Source organism: Lytechinus variegatus, chromosome 7 (genome assembly GCF_018143015.1).
Source record: "Lytechinus variegatus isolate NC3 chromosome 7, Lvar_3.0, whole genome shotgun sequence".
Lineage (NCBI taxonomy): Eukaryota > Metazoa > Echinodermata > Echinoidea > Temnopleuroida > Toxopneustidae > Lytechinus > Lytechinus variegatus.
In genome coordinates, this window is record NC_054746.1 from 30,100,538 (window position 1) to 30,119,140 (window position 18,603).

Below are 18,603 nucleotides of genomic sequence, written 5' to 3' on the forward strand. Positions count from 1 at the left end.
ATAGAGTTGTCACAGACGTTAATGGAGAAACCATTGGGTCATGGCATGCTGGGGGGGGGGGGACCGGCAAAAATTTTGACTCACTTTAATAGTGATGGGTGTGCAAAGCGCACTCAAAGGACCATTTCATATTTTACTTCATGGGCAATTTTGGTCAAATGACCTTTCATCTCTTTCATTATGATAGGCAGATTTCAAAGCAAGATATTATGTAAGCATGACTTACATAATAGGATGAAGAAATTGAATAGTCCTGGTGACTAAAATAGCGCACCAATAAACATACTAGCTGCACTTTGAATGCATATTAGCCTGTTATGCAATGTACTTTGCAAACTGTGAAATATCTTATGTTATATAATACATATAATGTAATATTATATACAAAAATTTCTTCTTTCCCCACTATGTTTCTCTTTCTTTCTCCCTCTTTTTCTCTTGTTCCCCATTTTTTTTTGGCCAACCGATTTTTTTTTTTTTTTTTTTTTTGGGGGGGGGTGGCATGTGCAAACCTTCATAAACTCCCTCTTTTTCTCCTGTTCCCCATTTTTGGGGGCCAGCCGATGGGGGGGGGGGGGCACGTCTCACTAGAAACTTCCCTAGGAAATTTCACTAGAGACTTTGCCATACCTAGCAACAACTAATATATGCAACTACATTCTAAGTATTGTAGTTTCTTTGTTACTAACAAATGAAAAGGAATACCTTGTAACTCAGTTCATAGGAATTAAGGAAAGAAACCTGTTTAAACTTGAATCACCTAGTAAACAGGCAAGTTCACTTCTATAGCCTTGTTCAGATGGAGGATGTTTTGGTTGGAGTTAGTCGAAGGAAGGGTCGGAGGAAGCCCTGTTGGAGTAAGGTCAGAGTAGTGCCTGTCTGGACAGAGGTCATGTAAGTTCCTCTGACCAAGATGATCCTGGTTTTTGTCTTGCTTACACATAGGCGCCGCTTTTCCGATGGCAAATCTCAACCAAGGTTAAGTTTAAATGAAATATCATCATTAACTTAGAAAGTATATGAACCTATTTCATGATACTTAAAGGACAAGTCCACCCCAACAAAAACTTGATTTCAATAAAAAGAGAAAAATTCAACAAGCATAACACTGAAAATTTCATCAAAATTGGATGTAAAATAAGAAAGTCATGGCATTTTAAAGTTTCGCTTATTTTCAACAAAATGGTTACATGAACGAGCCAGTTACATCCAAATGAGAGAGTTGATGACATCACTCACTCACTATTTCTTTTGTATTTTATTATATAAAATATGAAATATTTTTATTTTCTCGTCATTGTCATGTGAAATGAAGTTTCATTCCTCCCTGGACACGTGGAATTCCATTATTTTAACATTTTGTGCTTCAGGCAATTAGGTCCTAATCATCAAATTCGTAAAAATTGAAATATTGTATAATTAAAACAATAAAAAACAAAAGAAATAGTGAGTGACGTCATCGACTCTCTCATTTGGATGTAACTGGCTCGTTCATATAACTATTTTGTTGAAAATAAGCGAAACTTTGAAATGTCGTAACTTTCTTATTTCACATCCGATTTTGATGAAATTTTCAGCATTGTGCTTGTCTGATTTTTCTCTATTGATTTAAATCAACATTTTCTGAGGTGGACTTGACCTTTAAGTTAAACATAAGAGTAATTGAGTATCACTGAACCCTTTGGGTGATTATCACCCAAGGTCATTTAGGGTCAATGAACTTTTCACCATGTTTGGGAATCAAAATCTTAACCAAGGTAGTTCATGAAACTTCGACATAAGAGTAATTAAGTATCACTGATCACCTTGCTTGAGTTCAAACTTTCAGGTCACATGTTTAAGGCCAAAGGTCATTTAGGGCAAGGGGCAGCGTTCCTGGGTAACCGGGGGCTCAATGCCCCCCACTTTTTGAAAAAGTGCCCTTTTTACACAAAATTCCCCCTTCACGAATGTGTACTGTGCCCCTTTCACTCGAGGAGAACCCGTTTTAGGTGTACGAAGTGCCCTTTCTCGTGTGCCAATTTTTAAAGCGAAAATGCCCCCTCTTGAAAGTGTTCTGTACCTGCTTTATGTGTTAGCAAGTGCAATTCTTGTATCATTGCCCAATTTTTATCAAAAAATACCCCCTCATGAATGTGTTCTGTGCCCTTCACCTGAGAAGGACCTTTGAAACAAAACAGTATTCTCATTTTCATATGTTCCTACAAAACTTGTAAAGATAATCCTATGTGCCTCAAGCTTCGTGAGTCATGTGAGTGGGGTAGATATAAATATGATTTTTTCATGATCGAGAAAAAGAAAATGACAGAGTGAAATATGATATAATTTTCTGAATATTAGTTGTCAAAAATGTATTGCCAAATTTGATTTTCGTTTTAAACATGTCAAAATTTTTCTTGCTCACAACTTCTTATAAATTTACATGATAAGACATATCAAAAGATAATAGTTCTTGCACAACATCTCTACAATAATAATAAGTATCAATGGTGCAATATGGAAATCTTAAATCAAAGAAAATAACATGGAAACATTTGTCATCATTATCCCCCAAAAATTAATTCAGCGTGCAAAGAGTGAGGGTCAATCAACCTGGTATTTTATTACCACATGAATGTTTTTTAATCAATAGTTAAATTCAGTAGCACTGCTGCTATGATGCAGACGAGACTGCCAGAGGTGAAGTCCACTTGTTAACAGGAGTATCTCGTAATCATGAATAGCCGGTCGGAGTAAATTGCCCATGGGCGTGCATACCAGTTGAACTCTGGAGTATCTATGACCTACCTTACGACCATGCATAAAACTATTTCTCTATACTAAAATACAGATATCATGCAAAACATCGGAAGAGTTAAATACATGGCGCTACCACTTCTAGAAATTACTCTGACCCCTCATGGCCCCTAAGAAGGTCATGATTAACTAGTCCGAGTTTCTCCCGTGATTGGTATGGACACTGAATTTAAACCCTGCTTAATGAAATTTTATTCCAACTAGGAATCCATGCCTGAACGAAGCAAGTGTTGGTTGGTTTAATTCGTGTACTATACTATTATGTAACTGAATGGGGGCCTAAAAAAGTTGCTGGCATCATTACAATACACTGGTACTTTATGGTTGATTAACTATTAGTCTTGTGTTACCTGCAAATCAATGACAGGGATTCTGCAATAGAATAAGAGGGCCACCTGATTTTCTTGGTAATGTATAGATTTTAGTGTGGGTCATTCTCTGAGTTTATAGCAGTCATGCAATGCTATAGGACATTGAAATTGGAGTACAATTTTAGGAGAGTTTCATGTGTGAGTCAAGATCTAAATTTCTGCTGATCAGAAGAATCCCCTGTAAAGAGTCATCATGATGAATTGAAGTTCTCTAAAGCTTGTACAGAAAGCTTATGTGGGTGCTGCACATCACAAAAAAACACACAGGACATTTACTTTTTTTTTATTTCTTTGGATTGATGTGATTTGAAACTTTATATTCAAGCAATGGGAGTTGAGTCTTTTTGAAAATCAAGTGGTCAACTTGTTGTATGAATCTGAATTCGCTCTAAGATACAAGTTTCCTTCAACTTTTCTGATTCTTGAGGATTCTTGGCTGAACCATCATGGTAGCAAGATCTTGTTTGCTATGTTGCTGTGGTGACTTTGAAGGTGACGAGGACCTATGTCTAGTTGAAAAGAAAAGCCTGAGTTCTGCTGGAAACATTGAATCCTGTTGTAACGTGTCAAGTAATGAACAGCTATTAAACTGCACCGATTTGTCAAGATCAAGGTCAACTGGTAAATTCTTGATATAGAGTTCAAATAATCATTGTCATTATCTGTATAGGGTGTTTAGAAGTTGCATCAGATCTGTATTTTGGTCTTCAAGGTTTAGACCATCATGATTTAGGGGCCTTTTTTCTCAATTTTTTCCTTTTTTACACTCTATTCACATGCCACGCCTACTCGCAATAAACACCCCATTTTTTGCTGCCTTGAGTGCCCTTTTATTGTATGATAGTGGAAATGAGCCTCATTTAATGTTTATTATGTCCTTTTTCATCTATTGCATACATCAGTGAATTCAAAATAGTTTCAAAGTTTATCAAAGGATACCAATAATTCATCTGGGTACGCAGAAGGTTCATTTTCTACCATTTCACGCTACACCGAGAATTCGAGGTCACAGTCTGTCAAGCCAAGGATTATATCCAGCACATAAAATGATGTTGGCTCTTTGCCCATATTATATTATACCATTTTCAAATGGTACTTTTTACTCAGGCAATTTTCTAAATAAGCCATAGAACTACACAAATAGGTCTTAAAATGTAGGTCCATGATTCAAGGCACTATTGCCAGACATCAGTGCAGACTGTTTCTAGATTCACAAACACATTCTTTACGATCATGAAAGTTCATCTGTGTTGGTAAAAGATAACGATTTTGTTGAACTTTGGTTCACAACACAAAAAACATAAAATAACGAAGAGTTACCTCGAAATTTTTGGCTGATAATTGCAACCTTCGTCATATGTATTACTTTATTTACATAATTCGTCACAAGACTAATAATTATTATATTGTATACTACATTTTTGTCTCACCTGCATAGCAGAGTGAGACTATAGGCGCCGCTTTTCCGACGGCGATGGCGGCGGCGTCAACATCAAATCTTAACCTGAGGTTAAGTTTTTGAAATGACATCATAACTTAGAAAGTATATGGACTTAGTTCATGAAACTTGGCCATAAGGCTAATCAAGTATTACTGAACATCCTAATAGAGTTTCATGTCACATGACCAAGGTCAAAGGTCATTTAGGGTCAATGAACTTAGACCATGTTGGGGGAATCAACATCAAAATCTTAACCTGAGGTTAAGTTTTTGAAATGTCATAAATTAGAAAATATATGGACCTAGTTCATTAAACTTGGACATAAGGTTAATCAAGTATCACCAAACATCCTGCAAGAGTTTAATGTCACATGACCAAGGTCAAAGGTCATTTAGGGTCAATGAACTTTGGCCAATTGGGGGTATCTGTTGAATTGCTATCAAAACTTTAAAAGTTTTTGGATCTGATTCATGAAACTTGGACATAATAGTAATCAAGTATCACTGAACATCCTGTGCAAGTTTCAGGCCACATGATCAAGGTCAAAGGTCATTTAGGGTCAATGAACTTTAGTCGGATTGGGGGTATTTGTTGAATTACCATCATAACTTTAAAAGTATGTTGGTCTAGTTCATAAAACTTGGACATAAGAGTAATCAAGTATCACTGAACATCCTGTGTGCATTTTAGGTCACATGACCAAGGTCAAAGGTCAATGAACTTTGGCCATAATGGGGGGTATCTGTTGAATTACCATCATAACTTCGCAAGTTTATTGATCTGACTTTTGAAACTTGGACGTAAGAGTAATCAAGTATCACTGAATATCCTGTGCAAGTTTCAGGTCACATGATCAAGGTCAAAGGTCATGTGAGGTCAATGAACTTTGGCCACATTGGGGATATTTGTTGAATTACCATCCTATCTCTGTAAAGTGTATTGGTCTAGTTCATAAAACGTGGAAATAAGAGTAACCAAGTATCACTGAACATCTTGTGCGAGTTATAGTAGTTTTCAAAGTCAGCACTGCTGCTATGTTTAATCGCGTGATGCAGGTGAGTGGCAAGAGGCATTCCACTTGTTATTTTTAGTATCTAGTATTAAAGGCACAATATACAGGTGACATAATATTACTTTTTTACTTGTCAAAATTACAAGAACTTTCATGGGGATTTTCGTATAATACATTTGTCATAACATAATAAACATCATATGTTAGCATTTTTGGCATGAATCATAAATAAAGAGTACTAAAACGATAATTCCAGACAAAAATTATTAACTAAATGATATTCACAATTTGCAGGAGAGGGATTGTCATCATAAGCAGATTGCTTGAAAAAAATGACAATCCCAAACTTATACTAATTGAATTAATACCTTTTTAAAGCAGAATGGGCATATATTTTCAAATACGAAACATGAATTCATGCAATATAATAGTATGAAGATGAAGATGATAAAGCTGAGGGTGACGGTGATATGATGTGATGATATGATAATATGGTATTAAAAGCCCTGGATAAATGAGACACACAGAAAAATAAAGAACATTTATGATGGCGAAAATAGTCAAAGTGAATACCCCCCCCCCACATTTCTGTATTGTACCATTTTCCTGCTCTTCACTGCTGTGCAAAAACATATGTGTATGCAAAAATAACAGCTTGTGATGAAAACAGTAATGTGTGATTCAGCCATTTGTCTGCTATTTGAAGATTCTATTTCAATCAAATCAAGCAGAACAAAAAAATGACATTGACAAAATAGCATGTTTCATCAAAAGTATGGATAAAAATGTTTGAGACTTCGGGATTTGTGCTTGATAGTGAACAGTTGATTACATGTTGTTTGAATAAGACTTGGGTTGAAAAGAAGCAATCTGCAATTTTGTTTGAAATCAAAAATAAAAATAAATTGCCCCCAAAAAGAATTTTAATTTCTGTTGTATAGCTTACTTCAGAATGTTCATTTTCCATTGTTTACTTTTCAGAAATTTTGTAATAAAATGGGAAATTGTGATGACGAATGTTTGAAATTTATATCCATAGTTTATTTCTTTCTGAAATGACACATATGGCATCCAATAGCTGAAATGCATGGGTTTACTAAAGGTTTGTAAATAAAAAAGACAAAAAAAAATACACATTCATGGTAATTCTTGTAAAAGAGCTGATAAGATAATAAGAAATTGTAAATATGAGTAATTTCAGTCATTTGAAACTGAGTTAATGGAGGGTAATTTTTCTTAAACTATTCTTTTCATAAACTATTACAAAAATTTACTTATAGAACAATGGTGGCTTGGAGGGACATTGCAAATAAAAGACCAAATCGCAAATATTGATGACGAGATTCATGACGTCACCATTTCTGTGTGTGTAGTATAATGCTTTCAAGATTCTAATTCCTGATAATTTAGTACATGACAAATGGGTAAGTAGTCCCTATGACCTATGGTCACAAATTTACTCACCAAATTTCTGATTTGAGATTATTATGATCTTGATGATATCGTTTTTCAATCAGCAATAACTATATTGTTAGTCTAATTTACTTAGACTTTCACCATTCGTGTTTGTCTATTTGAATCTTTCTTTTAAATCCAAAGGTTAAAGTCATCTTTACTGTTAATGAATCCCCCAAAGGGTTTGTTACTATTCCATTTCATTGGTTCTTGATTGTATCATGGACCTATTATTGTATAAATGCATGTGCCCCAAAACAGTTGTGGTGTGAACTACTAGTATGTGAACTAAAAATGTGTTTTATTGCATAAATTTATTGATTTTTTATAGAAAAAACATGTTCCCGAGCATGAAGTGGGCTGAGAATTTCAGGATATAATCTTTGTTAATATACTGCTGAGATGGCTATTTTGAATAAAAATAGATTATTGAGAGAGGGTGCTAGAATTAAATTTAAATCTTAACTGCTGGATAAGTGTCATTAAATTCTAATGGGTAGAAACTGCATTCAGTGATGCCTTTGTTATAATTGTAATGTTCAATGATACTCTAGTATAGTTCACATTACTGATCCATTACCAAAGCTTTAGAAAGGCTTTAAATGGGGCATTCCATCATGATGATTTCAGACCTTGTTTTTTTTTTTTTTTTTTATAAAAGGGGGAAATGTCCCCAGAGGTAGTGATGAGAATTTATATAAAAAAATAATTGAGTAAAGACTTATCAAAGCTTTTTTTGTTGTTGTGATGTTATATCTGAGCAGCTGCAGTAGAAAGTCCATGATTTCTCCTTTTCAGTAGCATGTGATTATTGAAAATTTTCTTCACTGAAGTGTCAAGATTCCTGCTCAGTGCACTGTACTTAGATGCTTCCAAGAATTCTCTGTTGTCTCCCTTCCGAATATCCCAGAGAGAACCGAATATCCCAGAGAGAACTGAATATGCAATCCAAGTATTTGGGTTTTTCAGCAACAGAGGGCAGCATATAGTGACCACTAGTAGAATGCCTCTATCCATGGAGGAACCTACTCAATCTCATCAAGAAAAGGACTGCTCAGAGCCAGTGGAGTGTCGGGCGAAGCACTTAACAAGCATCTGCTAGTGATTAATAGCATTTAAAAATCCCTGATTTGAGGGGGAACTTCTGATATGGGAAATAAAGCATTGGATAGTTCACTGTTCTGTCAATTCTCCATAGATAGAACTGGGAATATGAAATTCAACTGCAATTGCTGATCACATTATGGGACCACAGATTTCCAAATCATCTGTAATACATTTTGATGGGGTGATTTTGTACCCCCTGTAACCCCCTAAAATACACCCAACAGGGTTCCCAGTCCACCAGAGAAATCAGGGAAAATCATTTACCCTTTTCTAGTCAGGGAAATTTGATAAAAAATTACCTCAAATTAGGGAACTTTTATCAGCCAAAAAAGTTGAAAGCATAGTCAATCAAACTCTGTTACATTCTGTTGCAAAACAATGTCCATTGAATGACTGGTTATGGAGGTACTAATTAGTTTTACATTATTTTTATACTGAAAATACATGTAATTCACTGCAACAGCTTAGAAAACGTGCGAAACTGAGAATGGGTTTGAATAATTATCAGGAAATTGTTAAACTTCATCAGGGAACTTTGTTTTCTTGAACAGCTGGGAACCCTGACCCAATAAGGGTGTTTTGAGAATATTCTCACCAACATGTCCGTTGACAAGATGTGTAAATTGGTATTGTCATGAAAACTAATTGACTGGATACTGTGACTACTGGAAAGGTAGCAGAGTAGACTTTCAGCACTTTTGAAAAAGTCTACCATCTTTTCTCTAAAATTGTGGCTAAAATGTACCTACTTGTTGTTCATTTTAAAGTTTTAGCTGCCATTTTCAATTTTTTATATCATAGCAAAAACATATGGACATTTTTTAAATTCTTCATTGCATTGATTGGTTCTTCCGTGGAAGGTCTTCCATTCTCGTGATGTTTACAGCTAAGTAAGTTTTATGCCTATCACACTGTCTACAGCTTATGGGCATTATTTACCTTGGAACAGTATGAATAGAGGAGCTGCATTATGAATACCCAGTCCACCAAGAATCGGCCCCTTCTTGCATATATTATCCCATCCTTTGCTGTATATGTGTGTTCTCTTCACAATATTCACTGAACTGTACTATTCCCAATCCAGCCCCAAACCTGCATTTTAAAGACCAGATTTAATCCAGTTTTTTCCCTTGTTATATTGTGAATTGATGTGTACCATGCAGGGGAGTGTGGCGTCTCCCATAACAAGTGCGCTCAACATGTTAACCACACTTGCATATTCTTAGACACCAACAGACTATACAACTACCAGTATTTCTTATTTTGATGTGCTGATTGGATAGAGTTTGACATTATTACTAGCGGTTGCATATCATCTTGCGCTCTGGAGCTGCACAGTCCTATTCTTTTCTGTCCTTGTTTGATGCCAGAAACATCAACAATTCTGTATTCACTGAGAAAGACAGGGATCTCTGGACTTTGCACCTCTGAAGTTCCTGAGATTCTACAGAATCATCTGCCTGAGACCAAACCCAACCCAGGTCTTTAGTGATCGCAGCTACATTGGTATTAAAAAGCGTAGAAAGATGTTTTATTGTTTGCTCAAATACTTTAGCCTGAGGGAGAGAATTACTGAAGACATTTAATCTTTCACCTGCTAGCTGTACATGTGGATCACAAACCATGTTTAAAGGACTTTATGCTGGAAATCAGTGGCTTCTTCGGTTCTAATAAAGAAGTTGACTCAAAGAATTTATATGTGTTCTTCACTGGGCACCTTACTTTCATCCTTGAAGTTTTCTTCAATTTCTGGATTTCATTGATTTTTTGATAAATTGTTACTCATGGCATGACCTTGCCCATTACTGTCTTGTGCATGTTTGAATCTAAAAAGTTGACAAGTATTTTATGACAATTGCTAATAAGCTTCCTGTGGACTCCTGGCAATATATCTGCTGATCTGTTCCAAACTCGGAGTCATTTTGTGTCAGATTGAGACAGAGCCCACTTTCTCTGAAACATTTCTAGTAGAAGACATATGTGAATTGAAAAGAAAATGACGTGTTTACCGTGCCTGAAATTTTGCCCAGGATTTTCTTCCCTGATAGGATTAGTTCCCAGACCTGCAAGGGAACCTTCTGAAGCCAAAGATCATAATGAAAACATTGATGAAGATGAGGGCCACTACTCAGAGCCCAGTATTGCCCATAGCGCCAATGAATCGGACATTGTATCAATCACTAATAGTAAGGTTGATTTAGAGTCTGCAGTCGGTGAGAATGCCAATGAGCTTGTGTCAAATGAGTCATTGGTTAGTGAAGAAGGTAGGTTTATTTACAATGGGGCAATTCATTTCATTTTCTTTAAATGGCCATGCAACCCTCAAAATTCATATTTCCTGTTTATTCCTGCTTATGCTCGATAGAAAATATGATTTAGATGTTATTTCAGTATCCAAAAATCTATTGAATGTTTTCATGTGAAACTGATTAAATTTCAAGCCTTTGATTTCAAAATCATTATTGCAAGGTCACTTTCCAGTCGACCACATTTCTTTATAACAGCACAAATAGGGAAAATTAAAAGCAGTACCAAACACTTTCAATACAGTGGGCATTCGGGCTATTCAACAGGACATCCACAACCTTGCTCATTTGTGCCCTTGGGTTGTTCAAAGGGTAAATGAATGTAAAAAATCAAACATTGCTGCTCTATTCAATGGCATATAATGTTGATGAGACTGTCAGTTGCATTGCAAATGTATAAATGGTTGAGCTTAGCAAGTTAAAAGTATTCTTTCGAAACATATTAAAAAGTCTATGAAACATATTTGGATTCATTATGAGTGGTAATTAGCATTGTGCATACAGAGACAAATCCATGTGCTGACATTGAAAGGATTGTTTCCCTTGACTGATGATTGTCTGAGGTACTCTTTGTGTCACATTTATTGTCATGTGCAAGCTTCATGTAAACCATGCCTGGGGCATTGGGATTTTGATGTTTGTTGGTAAGTACCTTTATACCCTTTTTACACAGGCTAAAATTTCCTTAACCCCGTACTATAGGTGGGGCTAAATTGCCATTTAGCCCCACCTATAGTACGGGTTAAGCTTAGCCCACTTTCTTTTTACACAGCATTCTTGTAAAGTGGGCTAACCCCACCTATAATACGGGATTATTTGGCCCTGCAAAAAAGCAGGGTTATCCCACCAATTACGGTGCTAAGAGTGATAGTATGGGGTTAAGATCACTAGTGTAAAACGAAAGTGGGCTAAGCTTAACCCCATACTATAGGTGGGGCTAAATGGCAATTTGGCCCTACCTATAGTACGGGGTTAAGGAAATTGTAGCGTGTGTAAAAAGTGTACGAGTGAAGTACTTGTACTACGAATGATCGACAAAAACCACTAGTCCGGGGTTAGCGAGTTTCGTGTGTGAAAAGCAAGCATTCCTTATCCGGGGTTAGCAATAACAATTTGGCATGTGTGAAAAGGAAAAAAAATAGTACGGGGTTAAGGATAGTACGGGGTTAGCGATAGTCCGGGGTTAAGAAAATCCTGTATAAAAAGGGTATTACTGTGAAAAGCTCACCTTGTTAATATAAACAATAAACCCCAGCTTAGTAGGGTCCATGATATATTCAACTTATGGGTCTCTATCACAAAATATGGCCGACCTTTTTGGATACTTTTTCAAGGTTGAATTTACAAAAGAAATGTGGAAGTTATTTCAAAGTTGAACATGTTATTTTTTATGTTAATTATATTAGTAGAACTACCCAAAACGCAGGATTCAAATGTAATTAAAGACCTAGTCTTCATTGTGTCTTTAAATTTCAATAGTTAAGGAAACGGGCATGCATTTTGAGTGAGGGGACTTACTGTTTTCACTCTGTTTGAGTTCAGAATAAGATTACTTTGGAATAGCTATGTGCCATATTGCGCTCGATTATAATACATGAATTTAATTTTGTATCTAAAACAACAATAATTTCTAAATACGGTGCATGTTTGGCAACTGGCAAGTCATTCGTTTGGTACATTATCTATACATGGATGTGTTATTAGCTGTTGCCCTTTCTTAATTATAAAAAAAATAAATATAATAGAGTACAAGTTTGACAAATTGATAAATTTTCCATCTATTGATGTGTTAAAGCTGTTGTCCTTTTTGAATTATTTGCAAAAAATATTGTATAAATTTGGTACAAGTTGATACAAGGCAGGTCATGAATAATTTCTTATTAGCGATGTGTTTGGGCTATTTTTTTTTAAAGTAGTGTCAAAGAGATAATTATTACAATGCACTTGGACATAATTCTCTTGTACCATGCTTGGTATGTATAGTGACCCAGTTTATAATCATTAGGCGGTGCTGCACCATCCCGAGTTTGCTCAATCTCGAGATTTTAGCCTGATCGGCCATCTTCGCGATTAATCTTGAGATTCAAGAAACCCCGTCTCCACCATCGCAAGAAGAGCGATTCCTGCTCGAGCGAGGCATCGATGCATTAATGGTCTGACGCCGTGATAAATAATCCCGAGTGCGTCTGCACCTACGAAGTAGCGCGATAATTCGTAAAATAGCGTGCTATTTTGCAAATAATCCTAAGTTGACTAGGGATTGCAATCTCGAGATTAATCCTACGAACTAGCGCGATAATTGTGTCTCCATTGCAAACAATCTCGAGATTGTTCAGATCGGGATAATTTGCCGGATCAGAAATAGCGCGCTAATTTGAAAACTCGGGATGGTGCAGACGGCCCTATTGTGGACAAGACAGGCAGTTGGATGTTTCTGCTGCTGGTGAAAATATTGAAAATGATTGTCAAAATGCTTTATACCCTTTCCCTGTCCAATGTCTTTGAAAACTTTCAAGATTATCCAGTTTGACAAAATTGCACCAAAAAAATGTATACATGTATCTTGTGCTGTAAATTGTCCTGCCTTCATGCTTATAGCAGGGAACTACTTATATCTTCATGCCTCCTGTAGGCTGATCACCTCACAAATAACAGGTGGTTTCAAACCGCCTCAATCATAAGAATCCCAGTTAAATTACGAGAACTTTTTTAGGCTAAAAAATACCCATTAATTATTCCTGCATTCACACTGCCCCAAAACATACCCTTCGGTATAAGTTCCTGAAGTTACGAGCATGCGCAGTATGGTTTGATAAGCAGGCAAGGCGCGAGATTCAAAATCACTAGCTCAGCAGCCGCCCACAGCACCCGCGCCCAACTGCACACTGGGCTTAAAGTTCCGTAAATTTGCTTTCACGTTGCCAAAATACCTGCGACCTTGGAAAAATCCCCGCGAAAGTTCTCGTAATTTTGACAAGTATCTACTACAGGGTTAGGGTATTTTCTTTCGGGGAGATTACGTGTAATTTGCTTTCTCATTGCCAATATTACCTGGTATTATCTGATCGGGGTAAATTTCCCGATCAGAAAATACCTGGAACTGACGAACTTCGAGGTCTGAAACCACCTATTAAATGGTGAGTTCTTCTTGAAATCCATCCATAGATGGCCAGGTTGTAAAATTTTATTCAGACTTTCCTTTATTCTTGGATTCAGTTGGGTTACTTGATCTGCTCAACCATCTCCCATCATTCATTGTGTTGCATACCTTACTATTCTAAGCACCCTCTTAAATTGCCCGATCACAAGGGGCTTCATACAAAATGATAGAAAAGATGAAACGGCCTTACATTCCATTAAAGATAAATTTACAATGGCTCCGTCTGTTGATTTGAAACCAACTAGTACTGACCGCACAGAAACTTTGTTAGCGCTAACAGTGCACTAACAGAGGGCCTGTTACAACTGGTAATGTGGCAGCCATGCCTAATGTTACAACAATGCATTACTTGCACATTGAAAGAAATGTGACTTCACAATCCGAGAGATGTGACTGGTCTTGCTTTGAGCACTGTTGGGCTAACAATGTTTCTGTGACACTGGCACAGGTCATTCAGATATAGATGATTTGTCCTCAAAAGTTGGGCCCAAAACTGTATCCAAATGCAGTAGAAAAGTACTAAGATCATCACAAATTCAATCAATCTAGGCCCTACAAAGTCTGGTTCTGTCTCATATCATGAATATAAATATAAAAATGACTCGGGTCGTTCATCCCATTTTTTACCTCATCCGGCCCAAAGGGCCAGATGAGCAATATGCCGTGGCGTCCGTCATCTGCTGTCCGTCCACAATTTCAAAATGCTTCTTTATTTTTTCAAGTCCGATTTTAAATTCTGTTTGCTTTATATGATAGCACGAGGTAGGGGATTCAAAACTTCTGCGCAGAATTTTGGAACTCATAAAATATGCCAATTTATGGGCAATTGTCAAAATTCACAAAAAATGCTTTATTGACCGATTTTGATTTGAGGTTCACCAAATATTTTTAGGTGAATTAGCTCCAATTGTTGAAATGAAGAAAAATTATATATTTATTGAAAGTGACACTTTAGCTTAACATTATTCCTGTAGAATTAGGAATTATTTTTTACTGCTTTTCTTGACTAATATTGTTTTTTAAATGATGTTTGTAATGAAAAGAGTATTGTAATTGAAAAAAAAGAAATCTCTGTCAAGACACGTCAGCATATGGTGCAAGCATATTTGAAGTTAAAGGTCAAGTCCACCTCAGAAAAATGTTGATTTGAATCAATAGAGAAAAATCAGACGAGCAGAATGGTGAAAATTTCATCAAAATCATATGTAAAATAAGAAAGTTATGACATTTCAAAGTTTTGCTTATTTTCAACAAAAATTTCATCAAAATCGGATGTAAAATAAGAAAGTTATGGCATTTTAAAATTTCGCTTATTTTCAACAAAATAGTTATATGAACGAGCCAGTTACATCCAAATGAGAGAGTCGATGATGTCACTCACTCACTAAATCTTTTGTTTTTTATTGTTTGAATTATACAATATTTCAATTTTTACGAATTTGACGATTAGGACCTCCTTGCCTGAAGCAAAAAATGATAAAATAATGGAATTCCACGTGTTCAGGGAGGAATGAAACTTCATTTCACATGACAATGATGAGAAGATAAAAATATTTCATATTTCCAATAATAAAATACAAAAGAAATAGTGAGTGAGTGATGTCATCAACTCTCTCATTTGGATGTAACTGGCTCGTTCATATAACTATTTTGTTGAAAATAAGCGAAATTTTAAAATGCCATAACTTTCTTATTTTAAGGCGCTGTCACACCTTGGCGTTTTAGACAGCGTATGCCCGACGTATGAGGAATTTGGCGAATACGCTGGCGTACGTCGAATACGTTACGGGTGAGTTTTGCATACGTTAAGAGTACGCTAAAACACGCTGGTATACGTCGTCATACGGCGAGGTCGTCTAAAAATTTTGTGCAAGCACAAAATTTTTCGACGTATGCCAGCGTATGGCTCATACGTCCCGCATACGCGGGCCATAAGTTGTAGGCAAGTTACGCGATCGTTGATACACGTTGACACACGTTACTCGTAAGTTACTCATAAGTCGATGTACGTCGAGATAATGTCCAGCGTACCCTAAAACTTACTTCTAACCTATGAGTAACGTGCTTTGAACGTATGTGTAACTTAACTCCAACGTATATTGACGTATGAAGACGTGCTCCGGACGACCACAAAACTTACTGAACGTGTTTATAACTTACAGCTACCGTATAATGGCGTATTGACAATGTTTATAGGAATTGGTATATAAAGGTGGGGTTCACAGGAGTTTTCTTCGGCATGGCGGTGGTGTTGATAGGTGATGTATCGTGCGGTTATGATTTGAATAGTCGAGCGGCAGCCTTTTTATAGGCTACGACACGTGTTCGTCAGCAATACGCTGCCGCGCGCTATGCGTAAGTTAGGCTATCGTAGGGCATAAGTTGTGTACGCCAGCAATACGCTAATCATTCGTTGGAATACGTTACTTATAAGTTAACGAAGCCTTCGATATAAGTTACTAATGCGTTATGTATATGCCAACTCGTTATGAATACGCTAAGTATACGCCCAGAGTTGAAAAAAAAATCAAAGTTCAGCGTATGCCGACGTTTTAGAGAAATTTTGATACGTCGGGCATACGCTGTCTAAAACGCCAAGGTGTGACACCACCTTTACATCGGATTTTGATGAAATTTTCAGTGTAATGCTTGTTGAATTTTCCTCTTTTTATTCAAATCAAGTTTTTGTTGGGGTGGACTTGTCCTTTAATAAATTGAAGCAAGCTCACTCTTTTTGCTTCATCTCCAAGTAGAATGGATTTTCATAGGATGAATGAGATGAGGGAGCAATAAAACAGTGTTTCTCATTGGATATTGCTTCAAAATTAGGTGTCTTACAGAGATAAAATGAGGTTTTCTGAATACCGATACAAAGAGATTTTAAGGGTATTTTATCTCACTGATTTTAACAGAGATAAAATATTTTATTTCAACTGAGATAAAATAGATCTCAGAATACCACCCCAGATAATGCTCAACTGTCCAGTAATCTGTATGTCTCCTTTTTAGAACAGCTAGTGGTCTGATTAGATGATCATGAGGGTCAAATATATTTAAGGATGATATATTGCAAAGTTTGAATATTTTGTTTGATTTACATGTAAATGACATATGCACATTACCAAGGAAGAAGAATATTCAAAGCATTTTAGTAATACTTCTATCTTGCTGTTAGTCTGGCTGACTTGCATGAAATTGATTTGAATTATCATCTCAATAGGAGACCAAGGACTATCAACCAAGGCAATTATACATGTATTCATGAGGGTTTGCCATACTGAAGAATTCCCATTGTATAGCAACACAAAAATACTTTTATCATTCATTTCAAAAGGTACATAGACATGTATAAACTCTCAAGGTGAGCTTTTGTTCAATTCTGCTCCAAACATATTGTATATCCCAACCTATGCCAAAAACTGACAAAATAATGAAGGTTCTAACAGCGAGGTTCAATAGAGTTTTAGGTCATCTACCAGTATATAATCCTCACATCTTTTCAATTCTGAAAGGTATGAAGGTAATACCTTGTGAACTGGTGAAAAGGGGAATGCATTTCTTCATTCTCTTGCTATCCACATTTCTTTTTTTTCTTCATATCTATGAAGTAAGAATGAACACCTTTCATGCCCTAGGCTTAATATTAGTATTCATATTGCCCTAGTATTCATATTGAAGTTCATAAAAGCAAAATGCCAAGGTACCATGTACATGTAGGTAGTTTGTGTCTGTAGCAATTATAATTCTAAAGAGCATGGAAGTATTAGTATCCCATTCATGATTTGAATTGATATGTTAACCTATATCTGTTGGGAATCCTTATTTTACCTGTACTACCTATTGGTACTGGGTGGTCCCTGTACAATGTTTTGGATTATGGTGTATCCCATTGAAAAAGAATCTCAACTTCCATGATTGTGAGATTATAATTAATAATGATACTTTTATTTCTTGAAAATATGACTTATTATTATTACAAAGATTCCTGAAGTTCTGAAATATATAGGTCAGGGGTTGTCAAACTTTTTCTTTGAAGGGCCAGACGAGACTCAAGTAAACCTTAAAGGGCCAGGGTGAAGTGGATACTTAGACAAAATAATGTGCGCAAAGCGCAAAGACCCTTGCGGTCGGGGTCCTAGATGCTTTCTTGTGCATTCTGGCCCTTATTTTGGGAGCATTTACTCCAACAAATTTATAACAGTTTCATATGGAATGTGTGCAAAATTAGATTTCAAAATACAGCGAGAGTCAATATTAATGATAACAAAATTGTAGTTTTTTAAAAGGAATCTAGATGGTACCTATATATACCTGGTATTGGGGAGACAGATAATGTCTTGAAGTATCAATATTTTTTGTAGCCAAAGTAGAATGAATGGAGCATGTCTGTTGTAGACTCTTCACAAGGATGTCAGTCTCCTAGTCACTTTCAGCAACAAGTCTGTCAGCAACAAGTTGCTTGAACCTTGGCACAAAAGATGTAATTGCCAGACGAAGGCATTGGTGCAAATGTGAACTGGTCAAGCAGGGGCCGCGAAAGCGGAGGGGGGGGGGCCAGCCCCCCCCCCCACTTTGAAAACCGTTCTGCGGCCCCTGTCAAGGTACTTCGGTATGAGTTAGTTTTTTACAATGTTCATTGTGGAAAATGCACTTTCGCACCTGTATGTAGATCCAAACATGGTGAGAACAGCGCTGGTCATCTAATAAGAAAGTAGATCGAACAGACAGAAAGACTCCACTAAACTTTGTTTTAACATCAAATTTATTTGACTGCCATTACCTATAATTATGGTTAGGTCTACATGGATGCACAATGTAATCATATAGAGCTATGTTTCATATTGTGACTTAAAAGTGAAAAAAAAAAACCAGCAGAGTCTCGCAGGCTGTAGTTTGAGAACCCCTGATATAGGTGCTAGGACCATGCATCAGTGAACACCATTTTTAAGTGCAAA

At 36.4% G+C, this 18,603-nt stretch overlaps 1 protein-coding gene across 6 annotated transcripts in view; it reads left to right on the forward strand.

The window, feature by feature from the left end:
• Positions 1 to 18,603, forward strand: part of LOC121418961 (synaptotagmin-14-like) — a 56,913-nt gene that overhangs the window by 31,140 nt on the left and 7,170 nt on the right. The window contains exon 1 of one of the 6 annotated variants that reach the window (XM_041613205.1): positions 3,229 to 3,788. The exons of 4 other annotated variants lie outside the window; for them this stretch is intronic. In XM_041613205.1, coding sequence (XP_041469139.1) covers positions 3,614 to 3,788 — 175 coding nt within the window. In that variant the 5' untranslated portion in view covers positions 3,229 to 3,613. Of the gene's footprint in view, positions 1 to 3,228; positions 3,789 to 10,116; positions 10,447 to 18,603 lie in introns of those variants that run through there. One more of the 6 variants, XM_041613204.1, reaches the window with a different exon arrangement.